This window comes from Enhydra lutris, unplaced genomic scaffold (genome assembly GCF_002288905.1).
Source record: "Enhydra lutris kenyoni isolate GAN:26980312 unplaced genomic scaffold, ASM228890v2 scaffoldscaffold94, whole genome shotgun sequence".
NCBI classification, from domain to species: Eukaryota; Metazoa; Chordata; class Mammalia; order Carnivora; family Mustelidae; genus Enhydra; species Enhydra lutris.
Genome location: NW_019154178.1, coordinates 5,078,096 through 5,102,905, shown reverse-complemented (window position 1 = coordinate 5,102,905; position 24,810 = coordinate 5,078,096). Strand labels below are relative to the sequence as shown.

The 24,810-nt window shown below is 43.2% G+C and overlaps 1 protein-coding gene and 1 long non-coding RNA gene across 5 annotated transcripts in view; one reads left to right on the top strand and one right to left on the bottom strand.

Annotated features, from left to right (window-relative positions):
• Positions 1-6,663, top strand: part of LOC111138862 (SLAM family member 6) — a 30,724-nt gene extending 24,061 nt beyond the window's left edge. Inside the window, exons 3-9 of one of the 4 annotated variants that reach the window (XR_002640060.1) lie at positions 1,275-1,535; positions 1,970-2,098; positions 2,341-2,379; positions 3,489-3,568; positions 5,171-5,245; positions 5,618-6,338; positions 6,596-6,661. Coding sequence is in view for 3 of the 4 variants with exons in the window: in XM_022490788.1 (XP_022346496.1) it covers positions 1,275-1,535; positions 1,970-2,098; positions 2,341-2,379; positions 3,489-3,568; positions 5,171-5,245; positions 5,618-5,665 (632 nt within the window). In the remaining variant the exon portion in view is untranslated. Of the gene's footprint in view, positions 1-1,274; positions 1,536-1,969; positions 2,099-2,340; positions 2,380-3,488; positions 3,569-5,170; positions 5,246-5,617 lie in introns of all 4 variants that reach the window. The other 3 variants (XM_022490788.1, XM_022490789.1, XM_022490790.1) reach the window with 3 other exon arrangements.
• A 783-nt stretch (positions 6,664-7,446) lies between these two features.
• LOC111138864 lies at positions 7,447-24,731 on the bottom strand. The gene is made up of 2 exons (XR_002640061.1): positions 24,496-24,731; positions 7,447-8,578 (listed from the first exon to the last, which is right to left on the bottom strand). It is a non-coding gene; the product is annotated as an uncharacterized LOC111138864 (long non-coding RNA).
• Between the last annotated feature and the right edge of the window lie 79 nt (positions 24,732-24,810).

The following is a 24,810-nucleotide window of genomic DNA, read 5'->3' as shown; positions in this document are numbered from 1 at the left end:
TATATCCAAGTGGAAATGTCACATAGGCAATTTTACATTCATTAAGTGGAAAAAGGTAGCAAGATAGATTGAGGTCAGCCGCGGACACAAGTTGAGGGAAATGTGGCATTCATGCCAAGCATTTGCCATTGCTGTGCTAGGCACGGTCTCAATTAATCCTCATAATTCCCTAAGGAGTTGGTATTATTGCCCAGTTTTACAGATAAGGAAATTGAGGTTCGGAGAGATTAAAAATGTATCTGTGGTCGTGTAACCAGTAAGCGACAAAGCCATGAGTCTAACCTAGGTCTTCCTAACTCCAAATCTGACACTTGCCATTACACAAAATCTTCTTCCTCTCGAAATATGTCCCACCTCCTTCTCCATTAACGAAGCTTGGAGCATCCTTCAATCTCTTCCTACCAGACCTGGTGGGGGCGGGGGGTCATTAAGTTCTCCTCTGGGTCACCATTACCCTCCGGCCAAGTCCATGTCAGTGGCCTTTTCTGTACGTTCCCATTTCCCCGTTGATTCACAGCTGCTGACATCTTAATAGCCAATATTTTCTGGCCTCTGCTCTCAGAAATTTCCACAGCAGATGTTCTCTCACGTGTCTGAATGTACTTCTTGCTCCCTAGAGTTGCTCGCTCGTTCAGTTTCACTCCTTTCCCTGGTTTCTCAATCCTCAACATTTCCCTTTGTGACTTGCTGGCGTTCCACACCAGAGTCTCTTTGCCATCGTGGGAGCCAGCACCCAATACAATGAGGTCCGGGATTCCTGCAGATTTGTGAGAAATACCGTTCCTCAAGGACGTTAAGCTTTTATTTCCCATCCCAACTAGGGAAGGGAATTGTGATGGTTGAGGAAACAGGGTGCTTGAGTCTGGTCTCCTGGCTCCTGCCCTGGCTAAAGTAGAGTCGACCCTCAGGAGAATTCCCAAATGTCTTTACACAAGGCTATGTGCAAGGCTAGAAAGGACACCAGGAATAAACCGGGCCCAGAAAGTAAATCAAGCAGCCCAAATCATCTAACTAGTTGGTGGCTGCCCTGGTGTGTCTCTATCCATTTCTCCCTCTGGCTGCTCTGTCTCGTGTGGAAGCCCTTCATCATTTGGTCACCCCAGAGCTTCGTGTCATCAATTAAGCAATAGAAGCCGACTGACTTACAGAGAACACAGACCATAACATGGAGTGTCGGGTGGAATGCAGAATCATTCTGTGGTGGGAAGGATATTTTTCACAGAGGGCTGAACCAAGCCATTTGTTCTTAGTTCGGGTCTTCTCTCTCCCCGCAGGACGGCTGAGGAACATACAAACTGCCAGTCACACTTGGCTTTCTGAGACTGGGACCTGTGAGATCCACCTGACCTGCTTTGTGGAGAACTCAAAGGACACCTTTGTAAGGTGGCAGGTTGTAGGAAACACATCTGTAAATGAAGCAAACCTCACTATCTCCTGGGACTCCAGGAATTCTGGTGAACAGGAGTTCACCTGCATAGCTGAGAATCCTGTCAGCAACATATCCCTCTCTGTCTCCACTCAGAGACTCTGCGAAGGTAACAGTCTGTCTCAGGTGCCTCTGGGAGCTTTGAGCAGCTGTGGGGTGTGGTGTGTCCCTCCTGCCCAAGGTGATTCCCCAAAACAGTGGCCCAGTGGGAGGCAGCCAAACACTGCTGGGAGAGGACAGACACTCCTGCCACTCTGTGCCTCTCACTACCTCCAGAGGCCTCTCCTTCCTCCCTCCCTCCCCCAACCCCACCTCCAGCTCACTCAGAGCCCAGGAGCAAAGTCCCTGGGGAGTCAGAACTGGTCTCCACTCTGGCTCTACCAGGCTCCTGTCCTGTCTGCCACAAGGACTCCCACTCTCAGAAAATCTACCCAGAGCCAGAGCCTAGCCAGCCCCCAAAAGAGGGCCTAAAAGAGGCTCAGCAGAGGCTCTGAGGAAAACACTCCCTGTGTCTCAAATGCAACTTCCTTTTTCCTTTTTCAGCTGTTTTGAGTACCAAAAATCAGCCCGATACCAAGTGGATTATAACTGTGGTTGTGGTTATTTTGATGTGCACAGTCATCACTGTGGGGTTATTTGTTTGGAGGAAAAAAGATTGTTTGTGGAGGACAGGTAAAAGGAGGGAGGCTGGTCCACTGGGACAACCCCTGGGATGTGACCAAACACCTGCTAAGTTCCCAAGGGGGGTGGGTCCTACCAGAAAATGCCCAACCAAGCTTCAAGGTCTAGCTGCACTTCCCCTGCAGCCCACCTCCCCCACGTCCTCTAGAGAGACACCTGTGGGCATGGGGTAGGGTGTGGGAGCCTCTCTCACTACACTCACAAATTTCAATTTACCTGATTTTATTTTTCAGGCATCTTTCATTTCTCTACTCCACAAACCCAGAGTCCTGGTGAGCTTGCAGAATCTTAGCTCCCAATCATAGAACAGATGGGGAGAGCCTAATGGAGGAGGAAAAGAGCTAGTCAGAGGCCTGGATAATGAGAGAGGAGGGAGTTGGAATGTCATTATTGAGACGGACCAGATGGTGCAAAAGGATATGACCTGTAACTATGCGTGTCTCTCCCCTCTGGGACCTAAAGGACCCCTTACAAGCATGCAAACCAGTCACTCACTCAGTTTCTTGGAGTGGGATTAGGGTCATTCCCCGCCTTGCTGATGAGAAACCAGGTGCCAGTGAAATGTTCATGGCCTGTCCATTATCAACCAACAAGTCCAGGGCAGGGACAAGGTTAAAGCATCAAAGGTCCAAAGACTAACTGCTTGACCCATCACTCTTTCAACCAAGGTTTGAACACTGAGTAGACGCAGTCCGAAAAGAAAGTATGATATAGAGACAGGAACACAGGTTCTGGCTTCAGATTGGCTGTGAGTCTCATTTCCTGGCTGAGAGATATATGACACTGTGTGTGGAGGACAAACATGAGGTTCACAGTCAGAAGGCAGGCAGCACTTTCTGTTCCATCACTTCCTGTTTGACTTTGTACCAAGTTAATTGAACTTTCTGAGCCTCCAGTTTCTATAATATAATATAATATAAATAATATAATATAATATAATATAATATAATATAATATAATACAGTCCTCTAGAGTATAATCCTCTAGAGTATAATCACTTACAATATAATCTGAGAAGTTTAACAATATTATGTATGTGACCTAATCTGGCTCCATTGAAGGAGCCAAGGAGGTTCTCTAGCCCTTGTATAGGCAGTGCTATTTGGTCTAGGAGCTCCCTAGCCCAGTGCAAACCCAGAGGTAGACTCTGAAGCTTTAGGGTACCTCTAGAGCACATTCCTCTAAGAGATAAGGTCAGAAATAGAACACGTGGCTTAGCAGGTTCTGGTTCAACCCAGAACTTCAAAGACTGTCAAAAATGAATGAACCCTAGGGAAGGGCATTGCCTTGAACAACTGCCTCTTTAGAGCCAAAAAGTGCCCTGGTGTAGGCAAAGGTCCCAGGAGAGTAGGACACTGACTGCACCTTCCTATGTTAACAGCAGAGACCATAAGGAACATAGATTATGTCTCCGTCTCTCCAGGGAATACCGTGTACGCTCATGTCACACATCCAAACAGGGTGAGTCTTTTCAGCTTTATACTCCATCATTGCCATGATTTTTATAGCCTTTATTCACAAACTTGTCACCACAATCATCTGACTAATCCAATGACGCACACCATGGAGGAGAGGATGTGGCAGGAGCACACCGTGGAGGAGAGGAGTGGCAGGAGCTATGGCATTGCATGTGGGACCTAGCTAGCCCCCAGGGCTCAAGCCCCATGGTGTGTTTGCTCTTACCCTGCTTTACATGGTCCTCTAACTGCTGATGCATCAGTAAGTCTTGTCCCTTTTCAGCTTAATTACAAGCTACCTGAAGTGAAAATTACGTCTTCCTCTCTCTTCCCTGAGCACAATGCACAGTAAATACTTGCTGAATAGATCAGAGTTCACTTAAGTCTGAAAGTTTCCAGAGCAGACAATTCAGTCGCAGGGGATTTCTCACCCTGGATGCAGTGGAAATAGGGGAACTCAGAAGCAGTCTCTCAAGAGGGGAAGTGGGGCAAGGATTTGCAACAGTAGAAGACGGTAAAGGCATGAGCAGCCTTCAACCCTCTCCCCCCGCTGCAACGTAACAGATGGCCTTGGTCAGCCACCAAGAACTCTGCTGCCACACATCAGCAATTTCCCACCCCCCCACCCAAATGAAGCACCTGCAGGTGAACATTTCTGAATAATACCATACGTCTTCCGGAAAGTAAGCCAAAATACCTCAGCATTTGCCAACTCATGGGAGCAATGGTCCAGCTAGAAATCTTAGATTCCCCAAGTGAGTGTCAAATGTCACACAACCCCTCACGGTTACTTGCAAGGTAGGCCCCCTGAAGACAGGTTAACAAGAAGGGGACTCTCGCTTACTCGAACGTTCCTTTCAAGGTCATCCTGAAGACAAGATGAATCGCCCTCAACAAACCAATATGTGAATCTCCAGGAAATTTTCTAACTTCTTCTTTAGCAATAATTATACTTTGAAGTGTCCCAGAGGTTTTAATAAATACTCTAAATATTCCTTAATTAGTTTCAAATGTTGAAACGTGTGAGCACAGACACTTCTGCTGTTACGGCTGTATTTGTATTCCAAGCAGAACCATTCTTCAGACTGGGGGTTCCTCCTACTTTTCCATTCCCCGGGCTTGAGGAGAGCCCAACGGCATGAGGACAAGGCAATTCGAGTCAAGGGACAGACTAGAGCAGGCAATACCTCCAGTTGTAGCAAGCAAAGATCTAAGACAAAAGACCCAATACTTTTGTACCCTTCAGCTATAGAATCAGTTTAAAATGGAGGAAGGAGAACAGAGTCTGAGGCAGGAAAGAATCCTTCCTTTTCTTCACACCACCTGCCAACAATGTCGCCCTTCTGTGCCTTTCTGGCTCTTGAGCCACTGGTTTGCTGGGCTGTTGTGCTTCTGTGTTGGCCTCAGGAAGTGTCAGTAAACTTCTCAGGTTGGAGAGCTCGTGGTGTTTGGTCTCCAGATCCTCTGGCCACACAGTCTCTAGCCTTTTCCTCCTGAAGAACTTCGACATCATGGCTCTATATCACATTGTCTTCCTCCGGAATGTGTCTGTGCATGAATATCTCTTCATCCGTGTGAGACAAATGTGTGTGGTTATTTTTTGCAGCAAACAAGTAGCCCAACACTTGTAAAAAGCAGTGATTTCTCCACCATTTACTCCACAGTTCATCAGTCCAAAGAGGTAAGCCCATGATTGCCCCCTGTTCTCACATCTTACCTCTCTCCCAGACTTGTAAGTTTACAGACAAAGTACAAGTAAAGGGGTCATTCTATAAATGCAAGAATACCAGCAGGGTATAGAAAGCCTCAGGACATCACCAAAACATATCCAAGAAGTTATCTTGTATTTCAGGATCTCCACCCATAAGTAGGTTTTCAACGTACCTGAATTTAATGAGATTTTTTTTAATTCAAATTTTAATTTAACTTTGCCTTAGCTATCAATATCCTTATCCACCAGTTAGTGTTCTCCAGACCTTCTCTACAGCCATGAGAGGTAGCCTGGGAGGCTCTGGTCTCTACTAACCTACTTCATTTTCCTTTTTTCCATTAGAGTAAACCTATTTCTTCCAGGACAACTGCCCTCAACAATGTCATTTAAGTTGCTGAGAGGTCTCAAAAGGAACTCAGCTTCTTCTCAAACTCAAAGTGACACAGCTTCTCCTGATCCCATCGGGGAGAACACAGCTTGGTTTCTGCCTGGCAACAGAATTCGAATATTTAGGATTATCCCTTCCAGTTCCTCGGACTAGAACCTGCTCAAGTACGTCAAACGTCTTTGGAATAACGTCATTTCCAGCGTGTGATCCAAATAACATGTTCTAATCTGCTCCAGGCCAAAACATGCTTCCGTGAACAAGCCTGGACGTTGACTTTCTCTTTGGCAGCGGACAGAGCTGTGTCTGACAGAGAGTTATAATTCAGAGGACAACTCCTCCTCCCCTTTTAGAAAGCTGGATTGTGATTCACTGGGAGGGAGTACAGTGGATCTGTTATGTATGTTGTCTCTGGAACTGGCTGGGCCTATTTCCAAGTCCTCACATGTGATTTATAGACATACCTCCTGGGACATGTTCTGCAACCTCTTGAGCTCTGGTCTCCTAGACTGAAAAATGGGGATCAGCCTGTTACTCAAACCAGGAACCAGAGTTAGCCTTGACTTCAGCTGTTCCATCACCAGGCCCAAATATGTACTGTAGACTGACCCAGTTCTCTCCAAACCTTATCCACCACCCTGTATTAACCCATGATCATCTCCAACATGGAATGTGACAGTAAGCTCTGAACAAATTTCCCCAATTTTTGCTCTTATCTCCCTCTGATCCATTCTCTACAAGACAGCTGGAGAAATATTTTAAATATAAACCAGATCCTTCACTTGTCTGCTTAAAATTGGCCTTGCAAGGCTTCCCAGGTACTCAGAAAGAAACTGAGTCTCCGTAGCTCTGGATGGCTTGGCCCACCTGCAGCCTCAGCCATCACGCCTCCCTCCCTGCCCCTCTCTGATTTGGCTTCTCTGATTCTCTTTCAGCCCCTCCATCAGAGGAGAGAGTTTCCTCACATCTGCCTCAAGACCCTTTCTGCCTGCCTCCTTACTCTCCAGGTCTCAATATATACATGTTACCCTCCAAGAAAGACCTTCAGGCCACTGGACCTAACCCTAAACCCTGTTATGCTGCCACACCTTATGTGTCATTTATCATATGCCATTAAATATTTATTTTTATTTAATGACTATTTCTCCTACTCTCCTGTACCCTCTCCAGGAAAGGGACCATGACGATTTTATCTCTGTATCCAGAGCCTCTGGCACATAGAAAATGTTCAAAAGATGCTTTTTAATAAATAAATGAATGTGTGGTGGAGTTTTGTGAGAATTAAAGATGAGCTACCTGCAGCCCCTGTGTTGGGGCTTAGCACACGAAAGAGCTCGGTGAGTGCGAGCATCTCTTCTGCTGTTGTTGTTTCTGTTATGAAACTGCATCCCTCCTGAACTGACAGAATCTTCTCGCAAACCCCCAGCACAAGAGAGGAGGAAGGATACATCCTCCGTGTCCTGGTTCCACATCATTTCCTACCTTTTTCCTCTGATCAGATTTTTAAATTTCATTCTTTCATCTCTAGGGAAGAATTTTCTAATTTTTTGTGTGAGTTTGAAATTTTTTTTTTTTTAGATTTTATTTATTTATTTGACACAGAGAGACAGAGCGAGAGAGGGAGCATAAGCATGGGCAGTGGGAGAGGGAGAAGCAGGCTCCCCGCTGAGCGGGGAGCTTGATGGGGAGCTGGATCCCAGGACCCTGGGATCATGAACCGAGCCGAAGGCAGATGCCCGACAACTAAGACACCCAGGCACCCCAAGTTTGAGATCTTTAAACAAAATTATTTTTCAACACTTTATTGAGGTAGGATCGACACACAAAAAGCTGTCCATACTTAATGCACACAACCTGATGAGTTTGGAGATAAGAATACATTCGTGAAAGCATGACCACAACTGGTACAATAAACATATCTGGCACCACAAGAAGTTTCCTCTAATCTCTTTAATTTTTAGTTTTTTTATATGATAAGAACACTTAACATAAGACCTATCCTATTAGCAAATTTTTAGGTATACAGTACGATATTGTTAATTATAGGCTCAGCGAGGCACAGTGCCTCTCTGGGACTTACTCCTCATGCAGGACTGATATTGTACACCCTTTCTCCCTACTCTGCAGAACCAGGCTAAGGGCTGAGTCACCGGTCCATCTTCCGCGGAGTAGTACTCAGCATCCCAGGATAATGGGTACAAGCTCCATTACTCTCCTTCCCTGCTGAAGGAGCAGTCGGGGGGGTCGTGCGCTTTCTCCCAATCCTGCAGAGCCAACAAGCTGCTGGCATCCATGCTGGCCACTGCAAGCTGGGTGCTGTTTGTAGAGCCACGCATGGTAGGGTGGGGCGTGCCCAATGGGGTGACATCTGCAAGGGCTGCCACAGGCCAGCTGCTGGGCTCCACCAGTGGGCCAGCTGATGGGCAGGGCCCATGGGCTGGTTTTGGAGATTCACATGTCAGTCGCCATGAGCCCCATCCCCTTTTCCTTGTTCTTAACTGCCCCTCCATGAGGCAGAAATGCAAATTCCCTAAGCATTCTGGGGAACAGAAGCAAACCTCTCAGGCCCGTTTGGAAAGGCTGGGGAAACCGGCACACTCGCTTCACTTTCTGTGTCTCCTGCGGGAGGAACCGCAGACTGAGGGAGTCTCTCCAAGCACTGGGCTATGCCAGCCTGGGGACTGGCGGATGTCCGTAAAGTGAGACTGTTCTCACCCTTTGCAATGCGGCTGTTCTCCAATTTTGGGTTCCACTGGCTCCTAGGACCTCTCAACGAGACCCTGGAACTCTAGTAAAAGTGTATTTGTCCATGAATGGCCGTTCCATCGGTATTCCTGTGGGAGGGCAAGGCTGGGGCCCTCTTATCCCACCATCTAGCTGACGTGACTCTGATACATCTTTCCTTGGTGTGTCTTTTTCTAATCACAAAAATAAATACATCCTCATCGTAAATAATTCAAACATTCCACAAGCAAAAATCCCCTACAATCCCCAAGATAACTACCACAAATGGTTTCCTATTAAAGAACAACTTTTTTTTTTTTTAACCAGAAGGAAATATTTTTTAGATTTTTTTTTTTTTTGCTTATGACTATCTCTCAAGGGACCTGCGGCTGGCTCAGTAGGTGGAGCCTGCGACTCCTGATCTCAGGGTTATGGCTTCAAGCCCCGTGTTGGGTGTGAAGATTACTTAAAATTTTTCTTAAATCTTTTTTTTTTTTATAGAGTTTTTATTTATTTATTTTAGAGAGATTGTGTGTGAGCCGGGGAGGAGCCGAGGGAGGGGGAGACAATTTCCAGCAGACTACTTGCTGAGCACAGAGCCCAGGCAAGGCTCAATTCCCAGAATCCAAGAGATCATGACTTGAGACAAAACCAAGAATCAGTCATTTAACTCACTGAGCCATGCAGGTCCCCCAACATTTTAAAAACTCTTAAAAAAAAAGAATATCTCTTAAACAACATTCCAATGTTAGAACCTGTCATTGTCCTACATTTGTTTTTGCTTTTGATTAATTTTTATCAGTTTTATCCACAAATTGTTTAAAGTCAAATAGTGCTTTAAAATGCATATAACAAGGGGGCTTCTTGGTGGCTCAGTTGGTTAAGTGTCTGCCTTCAGCTTGGGTCATGATCCCAGAATCCTGGGATCAAGCTCCTCATGGGGGTCCCTGATCAGTAAGGAGTCTGCTTGCCCCCTCCCCTTGCCCCCCTTGTGCACGCTCTCTCTCAAATAAGTAATATCTTTAAAAAAATAAAATGTATATAACAACTAACTACAGTGTCTTGTTTCATACTCGCCTCTCACATGCGCACACCATCTGTTGTCTATTGACTTCTTACCTGTTTACATTCATTCTAAACTCCATCCTCCTAATATGAAGACGTCTCAGTTTTGGCCAAATACATATTCAAATGCTTTCATCATTACGACCATGTAAAATATTGTTGGTTACTGAGCCAAGAAGTGACTATGATTATATTTCTCCTCTTGCACAGTTTTTAGTTTTTCTTGGAGTTAATTGTCTCATTTTCCTCTTTGCTCTGTTTTCATGAAACATCTATATTCCCATGCCCTCCGTTAGCTCTGTAAAAGCGATTCTCAATATAATTCTCCACCTAGTTAAATCTGTTAAATAATTTATTAGCTTTATGTTCTTCTGAGGCATCCCTACTGGAGCATCTGACCTCCTACTCCAGCCTGAGCTGGTTATTTTCTATGCCTGATGCACAGCCATTGTCTTGGGAACCCCCTTTGCTATCACCTTTATCAAAACTTTTATCTCTCTCTTCTGTGAGATATTCTAACTATTGTATCTATGCTTTCCTTTATATATTTCTGAATCATTTAAATAGCTACAGTAATAGTGTATTGTTTTGTGATTTTAAATGAATAAAATTCTTCTTAAAATTTAAATCCATTTTTAAAGTTAAATGCAAAATTTTAAACAGGCCAGGACTGTTGGGGAGAGCCCATGTGATGGAAACTATGTGATGGAGACCAACTTTGAAGATTCAGTGGGAAAGGGTGAGCAAGCTTGAATAGGGAATGGCCAAAATAGTGGCTGCGAACAATAGATGAGCCAAACAAAATTCATCAAAGTTAAATTAATCTCACATACTGGTCATCAACTATATGATCAGTCAGTGGAATAGGAGAGGACTGAGAAAATTTGATCAGGAAGAAGGAAGAACTTCTAGGAACAGAGTCGTGGAGGCATCAAGGAAAGAGAAGTTTACTGCCATTCCCTGCAAGATGGCGTCAAGCTCAGAGGAAATCTCTTTGGGTAAAATTGTGCCTTCTACACCAAGGGGATCAATCAACAAAAAGGAAGACTTCTGAAGGCAGAGGGGAAGAAGGAATAATCTGTGAAATCAGGGCAGGCAGAGAAATGTTTTCAACATCTAGGATGCCAGAGAATTGGAGATCAAGTCCTGGAAGGGATGCTAATCTATCTAGAGCAGGAAATCTACAAGAACCCACCCCGAGCCTGGACAGCCCTGGACAGGATCACTACTAAAATGGGAACTAGAAATGTATCCATGAATATCTAAGAAGTGAGTGAGAAAAAAGTTTTAAGAAAAACTAAGCTAACATTTCACCATAGACCAGGTAATAAAATATAGACTTCTTAATTTTTACATTTCCTTAAACCTTTAAACATCTTCTATATTTATTATCAGTGTCACACTCTCTTCTGTTGGCTTCTGTGAAACCACATTGTCCCGCGTTTTCCTCCTTCTTTACCAGCTGCTTCTTAGTTTCCTTCTGAACTTCTTTCTCCTCTGCAGGACCAGTAAAGACTGGACTTAAGCTTCAAACCTGGGCCCCTTTCACTTCTCCATCCCCATGTTCTTATATGATATCAACCATTTCCATCGCCTTAATATGATTTATATGCTAATGGTTCCCAAATTTAAATCTTTAGCCTGTCCTGCTGGCTTACATCACTAACTAACTTCTTGGCATCTCCACTTAGATGTCTAACACATATATCAAATTTAGGATGCCAAAAAAGAAAAGATAACCCTTTGGATTTCCCTCTCCAAGGCTCTTCTTCTACTACTCTTTCCCATATCAACAAATGGAACCATTGTTAATGAGAAACCTCCTTTACAGGCCTGAAGACCACCCAATGCTCACCATACAATTAATCATTTTTTTCCCTTTCTTGTGGGAAACAAAAGGAGTTAGTCAACTGTAAGTAATCTATTGTTAGGAAGGTAAACACATTAAGACCTGGATGCCCTATTCCCAAGACATAGAAAATGCATTTTGCAGCCAGGGAAGAAAACATTCAATGCCTACAAAATTCCTATAAAGCAAAAACAAAAACCTTGCCTTATCCAGAAAATAAGCTTGTTCTTCAATGTTTTCCTTGCAGAATGGAGGAAACTGCACCACCATTAAACTGCTTTGATTAAGGGAAGGACACTGTGGTTGGCTGTTCTGGGAGAATCATGAAAGAGAAGTCCTGTCCCCTTTTAAGCAGCCCAGTCCAACCACTGGCAGTCCCAAACCTTTGGCATGACCTGCAAGACCCCTACTTACATCTCCACTCCTTCCACAGCACCCCAGCCACGTTTTCATTTCACTCTTGGAAGAGTGCAAACTCTGCTTCTGTGCCTTCGTATATTCAGTTCCCTCTGTGATAGGTTCTACACACACGCGCGCACGCACACACACACACACACACACACACACACACCCATACAGGCCAGCCAGCTCCTGGTCATCCTTCAGGACTCAGCTTCTATATCATTTCTCCAGAGAAGCCTTCTCTGACAAATTGACCCTCACTATTCCTGAACTGTGGTTTCATAGCTCCCTCTGTTTCTCCAAACACTTACATAAATTGTGATTTAATAAGCATTTATGTAATTTTATGTCTGATATATCTAACATATTGCATTCTGAGTTTCAAGAGAATAGTGACTGTGTCCCCAGAACCTCACATGGTACCTAGTCTATCAAAGTAGACATTCAATACCTACGGGTTGAATAAAGGAGCAAACAATAGATCGGAAGTAATTTGGTAGATGGGGAATTTAAAGACTGGAGGAAGGACCAGGGTACAGAATGAGTGACATTAAGATTGTTAGAATACAACCAGTGTATGTGAATGCTGGGAACACAAGAGGGGATTCCTTGTATAAGGAGAGACAGCTCTTCAGTGGAATCACACCAGGATGGCAAACCCCAATCTGTCTCATCACAATGGCCTTTAGAATCTGAAATATGAAATTACCCCTCTTCCTTACATTCCCCCTATACTCCCTGGTGTTTCCTCCCTCCTTCACTCATTTGAAGTCATCCAGACCCTTAGTCCCTATCTGAATAGCTTTCACTGCCTGTCCACACATCAGTAAAGTCATTATTAACACTCTGTGCTCTCTTCCTTTGCTTTCCATTTTGCTAAGCCAGCATCCAATCCAAAGGATTGCCCCTGCCCCATCCTGAGTTCCCAGTGCAACTTACGACATCCATAGGAGAAAGCCAATGACCAATGGACACACCACAAGTCCACACAATTTCTCTTTGGGCCTTTGCTAATCCAAACCCCTTCACCCTTTCTATATTTTCAGTAATCGCCTATACAATGGTTCTCAGCCCTTGACTGCTCATCCAAACCACAAGAGGAGCTTGTAAACCCACCAATGTAGGATCTGACATCCAAAGTTATTGATCTAATTATTCTAGGCTGGGACTCAGGTGCAGCCTTTCTGAACTCCCTCGGTGACTCCAGTCTACCTACTGGCAGAAACATTCTTTTGCACACGTAGACTACACGGTGTGGTGTTTGAGAGGAGACTGATATTCCTGGTGAGGTAATGTGTTGATCTTCAGGTACTTTAATAGAACATCAATGGCATGCTTGTAGACTCGAGAGACCAAGCTGGAGGTGAAGCTTCCCCAGCTCTTCCCCATTCCTATCCACAGGCTGCTGCCCACCTGCTGCCTCCCTCAGAGTCAGCACATAAGGGTGGAGGAGAAAACAATCAGAGTCAGTGAATGGCTGAGAAAAGGGGTTTGGGATCGATGATGGAGGTGTTGTGGGGGTGGGGAGTCAGTAATGAAGTGAGGAATGAGGAAAGTATTCTGTTGGCATACTTTCTTAAGTCCTAAACCAGAAATCACAAACTGGCAGCTGAAGATGAAGATCCTATCTACAGATATTTGGCCCCACAGTGCTTTAATTTTGTTGTTGTTATTACCCTGTGCTCACTACAAGTGTAGCCGCCATCTGTCACAGACAACGCTATTACAACACCATTGACTATCTTCCTATGCTGTGCCTTTCATTCCCATGACTTATTCATTCCATAACTGGAGGCCTATATCTCCCAGTCATCTTCACCTTAGTTTTTTATAGAGTAACATGAAAAATTGAGACAATTTACCTCGAGATACTCACTTCTCACTCTTCTTTAAAAATGGTTTCCAGGGCGCCTGGGTGGCTCAGTGGGTTAAACTCTCTGCCTTCGGCTCAGGTCATGATCTCGGGGTCCTGGGATCAAGCCCCGCGTCGGGCTCTCTGCTCAGCGGGGAGCCTGCTTCCCCCTCTCTCTCTGCCTGACTCTCTGTCTACCTATGATCTCTGTCAAATAAATAAATAAAATCTTAAAAAAAAATGGTTTCCAGATCCCTGACCATACTGGGAGCACATTTCTACAGGGCAGCAATATCTGGTACTAAGGGACATTTGTCTTATACTAAATGGGGCTCACACTCTACACTTCATCCCTGGCCTGGCCCGCCCACCTCACTGATTTATTTGATATGCCTGATATCTATAAAGATTTAAGCTTCCAACCTCTAGATTAAGCCATGAAGCTTTGCACCACTCCATACTGGTCCAAGAAGCAGATTAGTAAGTCAGGCAAAAGGCTTGAACTCCCTTCCTCACTCCCATCTGCCCCCAAACCAATAGTTGGATCCTGTGCGGCTTTAGAACATTTCTCCAAAGCTTTTAGTCAAGAACCACTGAGCCCCCATCTGGGTCCAATGTATATGTTTCTAGGAGGAAGATTGCCACTGATGGAGGCAGAGCCGAGAGAAGGCAACCCTGCTCCAGAGTCTCAGGGCAGACCTTTCATGCTGAATTTCACTGTGATGACAATGAGCTGAGAAATGACTTCTCAACCTGAGACAGGGGAAGTCTGAACTCCTGATTCTCCTCTTCCCAGATGTTGCCTGAAGACACTTTCTGTGGGAAAGAAGGAAGAGGCCATTGTCATTGACCTCTGCCAGACCACTAAAAGGAATGACTTATGTCCCCAGTTTTCACTTCTTCATACCTAGTCGTACCACTCTTCTGAAGCTTCCTTCTTAAAAGCATCAATATGCTGGTGCCTTCTGGGGCATTTGACATTACAGAGTCCTCTCCACTCCAAAAGTTTCCCACTTTTTAGTTCTCAGTACATTGTGCCAGCCTAGCCCTCTCCCCTCTCTTTCTGGTCCTTCTTCCCTTTCCTTGGCTTGGCTTCTCTTATGATTCTTTTCTCATAAATAGATTTGTTTTGTGTGATTCTGCTGACTGGACACTTCCTGGATGTCCCATAATCACCTTAAACTCTGCTTTTCTCTCTCCTTTTACTCATTTCCATGGACTATATATCATTAATACTTCTAGTGACTCAAAGGAGAAACTCCCTACAAAAGCCCCTCTTGGGATCTGATAACAATCCAAGTCATAGAGTGAGTTCACAGCAATTTAAGACAAAGGGGAAGGTAACTTAAGTTTTTAACTTCTTACAATAGAGATTTTCAAGAAAGGAAGGGACAGGAGCCTGCTTATGACAGAGGGCAGAACGTGCAGTTTGAAGAGATATAGTCAGTGTTACAGGCTTATATTTAGAAAACAAAATGCACCTCTTCAACAGTTAATACTATGAATAATTGCATTTATTAAGCAGTTGTCATTTAGCTATTCATTAATTTGGTAAACATTTAACTGCTCCCTGAGTGCTAGGTACTAGGTATTAACATTTAAAAGGATAGACAGGGCCACAGTCCTCAGGAATCATGGGGATAACGGACACTATACAAATATGCAACAGATCTGGGTGGGTAAACACAAATAAATACAAAATGACTCTGTGGTAAGTGCTATATGAGTCCTTCAGAGGTACAGGCAACGTTGAACCTGCGGGGCTTTATGACCTCAGGGCTTTATACTTGCCATTCTCAGTGCACGTCTCTCTCCCCAGATCCTTGTGTGGCCAGCTTCTTCTCACCAATCATATCAAAGAGGATTTCTCTGATTTTCCTACCTAAAATTTCTCCCAGCCTCCCCACCCACATTCATTCTGTCCTGTACCCTTTGTTTTCTCATAGCACAGATCACTATTGGAAAATACATTATTTATTTCTATACAGGTTTCTTGCCTAGCTCTCCAACTAGAGTCTAAGTTCAGTAATGGTATGGATTTTGTCCTTTTTCTTCACTGTATTCTTAGCACTCAAAATAGTGTGTGAGACGAGGAGTGCCTGAGTGGCTCAGTCATTAAGCATCTGCCCTCAGATCAGGTCAAGATCCTAGGGCCTTGGGATTGAGCCCCGCATCATGGGCTCCCTACTCAGTGGGAAGCCTGTTTCTTCCTCTCCCACTCTCCCTGTTTGTGTTCCCTCTCTCACCGTGGCTCTCTCTGTCAAATAAATAAATAAAATCTTTTTAAAAAATCGTGTGTGAGAAGAAATAGATACTCTAAACTTTTGGTAAACTGATGAAGGAACAATTATAGAAAACGAGGAGAAGCCTACCCAGACAAAGGGATCAAGGAAGGCTTCTCTGAGTTAGTGACTTTTAAAAAAATTTTTCAAATAATAATCTGCAACCAAAACTTCTTATCTGGTATGGATACACATGCACACACACACACATACACACACATACACACACACACCAGTTCTCAACCTAGATTATTCCCTGTCCTGAATCTCAGGATGACTTGTCAAGGCAGTGGGTTGGCATTCAATACCCATCCCATCCTCCTTCTTTGGGTCTTCCTGTGCTATAGAAAGAGAACATCTAATAAACTACATATCCTAGACCTCTATGAAGTTGGGCAACACCTTTCTGTTTTTCTTCACCAACTTTTTGCCGCACAGATATAGGTTTGAAGGAAGCAAAGTGTCAGACTTAATCAGTGTTGACATTTAGATATAAGACTCAGAGCTTGGAAATGGAATTCACAGAAATCAGTGACTTGACTACATATGGGAAATGAGGAAGAGACATATGACTATGACGAGTCAAATATATCAATGATTGGCTGAAATTCAAAAATGAGGAGGAGGAAGTTGGGAGAAGATAATTAACATGGTCTTGAATGAATTTAAGCCACCTGAAGGACATCTAAATTCTCTTCACTGAACATCAGAAATAGAAGACTAGAGGGACGCCTGGGTGGCTCAGTTGGTTAAGCAGCTGCCTTTGGCTCAGGTCATGATCCCAGCATCCTGGGATCGAGTCCCACATCAGGCTCCTTGCTCAGCAGGGAGCCTGCTTCTCCCTCTGCCTCTGCCTGACTGTGCTCACTCTCTCACTCTCCCTCTCTCTGACAAATAAATAAATAAAATCTTAAAAAAAAAAAAAGAAATAGAAGACTAGAGCAGGAGAGCCCATTTGGGGCTGGAGCTACAGATCTGGAAACCACATGCATTTGGGTGGCAGCTGAAGCCATGAGATTGGTGAGATCACCCAGGGAGTACATGCACAGTGAGAAGAGAAAAGAACTTGTAGGGAGCCCTGGGTAACTGAGAAGTTACCCATGAGAAGGAAAATCCAAGAGAAAACAACAAAGGGAGTTGACAGAGAGGTAAGAGAACCAGCAGATCTAGAATCACAACAGTTCAAGATAAAAGAGGTTCAAGGAAGTGGAAATGATGACAAATTCTGCAGAAAACTTAAGTAAAAAGTTTGCTAAGCAGGAGATCATGCATGACCATACAATGAACAATTTTAGTTTTGAATCTCATGTTACAAGACTGTAACACCACCAGTCTTCCTGTTAGAGTCACATGCATTCCTCAGGTCACTGTCCTCCAACTCCTTGAGTTTAACTCCCAGCTGGCTACCTTGTACACTCTTCAACACTACTCCTTTTGAACTTCTATCCATGCACACGGTCCTTCCATTAACCTTGTTTATCAGATCCCTGACCTCCTGTCCTCCAATGACCTTGTCTTCCACTCCTTTTACTTGATTAGCCTTTCAGTTGTTCCATCCTGGTCTTCTCCTCTGTCTTTCTGGCTCTTCCTTACTGCTCCTTGGTTTGCCTCCTCTTGTGATTCCTGTCCCATAACCTGATTTGTTTCTCTAGATTCTGCTGATTAGCCATCTTCTGTAGTCATACCTAGTACCAAAAGCTACAATCTTTCTGCAATCTTACTTTCAAGCATCCTACTCTTTCTAATCTCACCTTCTATCTTTCTATTTCACTCCTTCTTTTCCCCAGCTCCAATAATCCCATCACTGCCATGCCCCAGCCAATAGTCCATTGATCCAACTACCTTTCACGGTCCCTCCTGCCCCTCATGACATCACTTTCCTCCTTACCCAGTTTAATAACCACAGTAAGTCATTGTCATCACTCCCTCTCACACACCCTCAAGTCCCTTGTTCCATTTTGAGTCGTATCACCTGGCAAATAAATAAATAAATAAATAAATAAATAAAAATTCAATACTGCTTAATTCCAACTTGGGCTTGTTCATGCCTGAATTTGTACAACTATCTGGAGAAAGAGTATACAACCATGCTATGATTAGTCTCACTTAAATTTATGATTCCTGACTTCAATGCTACCAAGTAATTATACTTTATTTCTGTCATTCATTCTCTCACTCTCTTAAACAACTACGAGGTGAGGGCAGAGAAGTCATAAGGGGCACCACCTTTCAATACTTAACTGTCTTTATTCTCAGTTTCCTTACTGATAAAACAGAAGGTATCTGAAGAGTATTTCCACATGCTTCCGTTATAACAACCAGCCACCCACCTTCATTTGTATCCTACTCTGTCTTCTCTTCCTTTCTGTATCTTTCTTCATCTTCCTGTTAATATGGATGAATTTAATTAACTGTGTCAAGTGAGGGACAGTTCCTCTACTTATGCACTAGAACCAACTCTTTTTGCCTGCTCAAGGACATTGTTCTATCAGTTCTCCCCCTTTAAATCTCCCCTTTTAAATCCCCTTTTAAATTTTAACGAATTCCCTCTCCACTAGATCTTTCCCATCAGATGACAATCAGATTCCAGACATATTATTTCTCCCATCTAATAAACAAAACAAGATTCTCTTGATCCTACTTCTCTCCCTAGCTACTGCTCTATTGCTCCTTCCATTCACAGAAAAATTCCTACTTTTCTTCTCCCACTCTCTTGACCCATTGAAATACTCAGTCCTCCAATTACATGAGCTATCAGTATTATTTGATTTGGTCAATTCCTTCCTCCTTCTTGAAACATTTCTTCAGTCATTTTCCAGGCCACCGCACTCTTCTGATTTTCTTTCCATCTCCTGCCACTCCTCTGTCTCTCTCACTGTTCATGCTCACCTTCTCTGCCTGTTAACATTAGATTATGCCAAGGTTCAGCTCTTAGAACACTAATATTTTCTATTTATTCTCATTCTGTTGATGATCTCATCTATCCTCATAAGTTTAACATCTACCCACAGGATAATGACTGACAGATGCACATCTCCAGTCCCTTTGACAACTAAACTCCATCCTTTATCCAGCTGTCTCAAGACTTCTACACTTGAATGTCTTCTAACCACCATCTCATGTTTAATTGGTACAAACCCAATCTCCTAATCTTTCCTCCAACCAGCTTTTCCCACAGTACTCCCCAGCTCAGTAAACTGCAACTCCATTCTTCTAGTTTCTAAGGACAAAAATCTGTGAGTCCTTATTTCTCAAACCCCCATCCCATTTGTCATCATATGCTATTGGTTCTCTCTTTTAAATAGATCCATAACAGCTCCTTCACTGTGACTTCCCCGATCCAGATCACCATCATCTCTCAGTTAAATTACTGCAATAGCCTCCCAACCAGGTAGGCCTTCTTCCTATCTTGCTCTTTTCAATCTACTGTCAACAGAGTGATCCTTCTAAAACTTCAGTCAGAATGTATCTCTCCTCAGCTCAAACCTCTCCAATAGCTTTTCAGTTTACTCACAGTAGACGTTAGGGTCATTAAAATGGCCCAACAGGCCTGATGTGGCTTGATTCTCTTATCTTCCACTATGTCTCTGACCTCAATTCCTACTAAATTTTCCCCTCACTCACAGCTGCAGCCACACTGGCTTTCTGGCCATTCTTGAAACATGCCAAACCTTCCTACCTCAGGCCTTGACCCTTGGCTATTTCCACTCTTTGGAATGATATTCTTCCAGATATTTACATGGCTTACTTTCTCACCTCTTTCTGGTTTTGCTCAAATATCATTTTCTGGAGAGAAAGATTTGGGAACCATTTGCATTTGGGCGACAGCTGAAGCCACGGTATTGATACGGTCACATAAAAAGTGTGTCTATAGTGGGAAGAGAAGATGGTCACCTACAGAGCCCTGAGTAATACCATGGTGGGAGAGAATACCAACAGAAGAACAAGAAAGGAATTAACAGAGAGCTAGGAAAAAAAAAACCAAAACAAAGGGAGAGACACAGGAAATAAGAGGCATGTAAATGAATTCTGCAGAAAACTTAAGTAATATGTAAGTGTGGCAGTTAGGAAGTCATCAGGGACCTCAGCAAGGCCAGTTTCCTTGACATGGTGGGTCGAAGCTACTGAGCAAGGGGTTGAGAAATATCTGGAAAATATGGAAGTAGAGACTGAAATTGGAGATATTACTATTTTGAGAATCTTGGTTCAGTAGAGAAAGAAATTAGATGGTAGCTAAGGGGTAAATGCAGGTACATGAGAAGGAAAGTCTTATTCCTTTGGAAGAAAAAAGCTCGAGCTTATTTATAGACTAAAAGAAGCTAAGAAAAGGAGAAGTGGAAGATCCAGTAGAGGGTAATTGACACATCAAAGTCCTGCAAAGAGGATTCAATACCATCCAACAAATATTTATGGTGGGCCCACTACCAAATGATATCGAGAGTTGAGAATCAAGAATAAAAGAAATATACTGTAGCATAATGGATGTGGGCAAGGTTAAAACCACAACCACAGATTCTGGTTTTAAAGCCAAAAGGAATAAAGGAAGGAGGAAAGGATTGGTTACAGAAAATTGAGGGACTTCATATTTTTATGGCCTCTATTTTCTCAGCAAGCGAGAGACTGCAATCTGTTGATGGTGAAGGGAATATGAGAATGGGACATAAGGAAGATATTTCAGTTAAAGATTTGTAATAATAATTAAAGGGAATAGGAAGGAAATCTAATAAAACCAAAATGAAAAAGAACCATCAAACAGCTCTGGGACACCTCGGTGGCTCAGTCAGTTGGGAGTCTGCCTTCAGCTCAGGTCATGATCCCAGGTTGAAGTCCCACATCAGGCTCTCTGCTCAGTGGGGAATCTGCTTCTTCCTCTGCCTCTGCCTCACCCCTGCTTGTGCATGCACGATCTCTCTCTCTCAAAATAAATAAATAAAATCTTTTTTTAAAAAAAGCTGTGAATACTTACATGATTTTAAATGCTGTTAATTTGTAGAGGTTTTTTTCTCTGCAATTATGTGATTTTTATTCACTAAACTTCAGCACTCAGATACAGAATGACTTGCAGAACTCACAGATGGCTGGTGGCTTACAGGGCAAGGAAAGAGGTCACGTGTAGTGGTACGATCCTGAAAACAATCAGCTTGGGTTTGTCTATTTCCAACTCGTCTTTCCTTTGCCTGCCTCTAATAGTGAGATGGTAAAAGGTAAACACTTACTTCCCCAGCAACCCTGCAGCTAGGGGAAGCCATGCACCGATGAGACATAAGCCTAAGTCTACAAAAAATGCCCTTCTCTTTCTCTTTTCTAGTGTTTACAGCACAGTCACGATGCTTGGAGAAGCAGCAGCCACTTGGTGACCTTGAGGCTGCAAGTAGGTGGATAAAGTCACACAGTAAGGACGTCGGAGCAGAAAGGGAGAAAGAACATGCGTTCCTGACTGTGTTCAGTGCTGTTGTTACCAGCTCTGAACTGACTTGCCTCAGGTTTCTTGTTCTTGTGTTTTCTGGTGGTTTGCAACCAAATGTGTTCATACCTGAAACAGAGCTCCGGGCTATGTAAATATGTTAGTCACGATGCTTTTGGGTGTACAAAACAAAAATGTTAGGTAAATGTAGAAGCTTCTTTTGTATCCCATGTGTGGCATACAAAATAGACCCAGCTACAATGCAGTTTTTGACTTGACAGACCCTCTACCTCAATGATGTCTGTCTCAAAATGTCTCCAGATCATCTCTGTACTGCAAAATAAAGCTGAACTTGGGGGTGGGGGGGGTAATTATAAAGTAATTTAAGGGAAAATAAGTGGGAGAGGATTTACTGACTCATATGGGTGGAAACATCCAAGAGATAAAATTGGCTTCAGGTCCAGCAGGATCCATAGTTCAAATAATATCACTAGAAAAATTATCTCTCTTTTCCTCTCAGCTCTGCTTGCCTCTGCTTGGCTTTATTCATTCCCAAATCTCTCCAAGTTTCCAGCAGCTCTGTTTTTACATATTCTTTAGAGCTCATGACCCCATAGGCTGACCCTGACCCTTTCTCTTACAGTGTACATATCAACCCCCAACAAGGATTGCTTGGATGGCCTGGGTCAGGGGCCCACACCTATGATGGAGGGTTAAGCCACAAGAACCAACAGCCCTACCACTTCCACATGGAATGCAGGAAGAGTTCCCGGGTGGTACCAATGTTCAGCATACAGAGAAACAATAAGCCAATGCTGCTGGGAAAACAAATTGAGGCTAGGAAGGAGACAAATAAACTGGGAGAAGTGAGTGGGTTATTGAACTGGAAATTTTTTTTTAAGATTTTATTTATTTATTTGACAAGCAGAGATCACAAGTAGGCAGAGAGGCAAGCAGAGAGAGGAAGGGAAACAGTCTCATCGCCGAGCAGAGAGCCCGACTCAGGGCCCGATCCCAGGACCCTGGGATCATGACCTGAGCCAAAGGCAGAGGCTTCAACCCACTGAGCCACCCAGGAGCTCCTGAACTGGAAATATTGACAAGGTTTATAATTTCTATTGAGAAATGATGCAAGACATGGAAGGATAAAAATTTGTGGTCAAGCAGTAGGATACAATAATTCAGTATTTCAGACAGGCGGAACATTCTAGATAATTGGCAAGGTCTAGTTTGTGCATGTAGATGAAGGTGGTAAAAATAAAGATCTGAGTCGAGAAGATTAAGGTACTAGGTCAAGATTATCAAGGATAGATTTATATGTTCAAGGCCTTAAACTAGTAAGATATTTATGATACCTGTGTTAATTACCTATGGCTATGTAACAAGTTACCCTTGGAAACCACCATTCTACTTTCTGTTTCCTTGATTTCAATGATCTCAGATACTTCTTGTAAGTGGAATCATACAATATTTATTCTCTTGTGACTGGTTTACTTTACTCAGCAAAATATCCTCAAAGCTCCTCCATGTGGTAGCATGTGACAGAATTTCCTTCCTTTCTGAGCCTAAATATCTACTGAGTTTTTAATTACAGCAATTATATGCCTTATTTCTGGAAACTAAATTTTGTAAAATCTTGTTTTTTGTTTTTATGTTTTTAATAATTTTAAGCATAAATATTTTACTTTCTAGAATATGATGCCAACCTATTATTTTAAGTGCTTGAGGGCTCAATTTTCCTTTTTTAAATATGCTGCCTTTTTAAACACTGTTGTGTGCTTTGAATTCCCCATCAAGGGAAAAACGGGAAGTTGTTCGATGGGTATATTTTCAATTTTGCAAGATGAAAAAGTTCTGGAGATCTGTTACACAACAATATGAATATAGTTAACACTACTGAATTGTATACTTAAAAGTGGTGAAAAGGGTACATTTCATATTGTGTCTTTACCACATTTAAAAATTTTTAAATTAAAAAAAAAACTCAATAAACACACCCACCAAGATAAAGTTGATATGGTTTTCTATTCTTCTCACTGAGAGCAATGTAAAACCCTAGACATTATATATAAAACGAACATAAGAAGATGCTGAAGGTGGAGAGAAGAAGACAAACAGGCCAGGGAACTCAGGATCCAAGGAAAGGCTCAGTGCTGAGTTTTCTAGGTTCTGTTTTTGCTTCATATATCCTAAACTTGGAGCTGAAGAAGTCAGCAGTCTAAAAATGCCAGTGGGTGTAGACAACTTATACCTGGAAACCACTAACACGTGGGTAATTTTTAAAGGCATGAGACCAAATGTGGTCCCATGAAGAGTTAATACAGAGTGAACAGAGGAAATGTAAAGCAGACGGTTGCCTCTGGAAGAGGAAGACATAATAAAGGAATCTGACGAGGAGTGGTCAGAGGAGGAGGGATGGGAACCGCTTATGTGCCAGGCATCAGGCTCATATTGTATACAAATTATCTCATTTAATACTCACAACTGCTCTATGGTTTAGACACTATTGTTATTTCCACTTTACAGATGAAGAAATTGAGGCTTCAGGCTACTTTGTCACCAGTGTGACCCCTGACCCTCAAAGTACCACCAAACACAAGTCTGTGTGTCTATCACTCCTTCACTTGTTGAAATTACTTTCTAGGCCCAAGGTGGGCCACCCTGCCTACAGTGCCATGACAGCAAGCTGAAACAGACAATGTTCACACCCCGTAAATGCTCTGCTTGACCAGAAACACGGTATGTCCAGTCAGCCAAGCCCCATCCCCCAGGCCACCCATGGGCTCTGTGTCTGCTTTCTTTTCTTCATTCTTTGTCCTAGAAAACTGTCCTTCCTCCCGCCCCATTTTGCAGTGCTCTGAATGGAAACGGTCTGCCTCATGAAGTATTCGATAAAGTTCGTGTCACCTACATGGTCTTCTTTAATCCTTTTTAAAAACACTTAAAGATTTGAGGGAGGGGCACCTGGGTGGCTCAGTCGGTTAAGCGTCTGGCTTCCCCTAAGTTCATGATCTCATAATCCCAGGGTTCTGGGACTGAGCCTGCTGAGCAGGGAGCCTGCTTCTTCCTCTGTCTCTCCACCCCACCTCCCAGCTTGTGCAGTTGTGCACTGTCTGTCTCTCTCTCTCTCTGTGTCAAATAAATAAATAAATAAAATCTTAAAAAAAAAAAAAAAAAAAAAAAAACTTGAAGGGAAGGGCCAGAGTGCATGACACAGAATAAAAAACAAATTAAAATGGAATCCTTCAAATCACTACCTTTGAAGTCCCTGGGCCAGTCATATAGAGAGACGTTCCCAGTGGTGACATCCTCCATCGGTTCCAGCATGTGCCCTTCCTGCAGTCTCGCTCATCCTCTCTCCTCTCCTCTCAGAGTCCCAGGGCCCACAAGCCACAAGCTGCTCATACAGGTTCACACAAGTCAACTGTTAACATTTGAGGAATTTTGCTAACCTGTTGTTAAACGCAGCCATTATAAAAAACTGAATTGTATAAGCTTACATGTAAATACGCTAATTTTTAAAAAGGTAATAAGTACTCAAAATACATCACTTCCTAATTATTTGACTACAC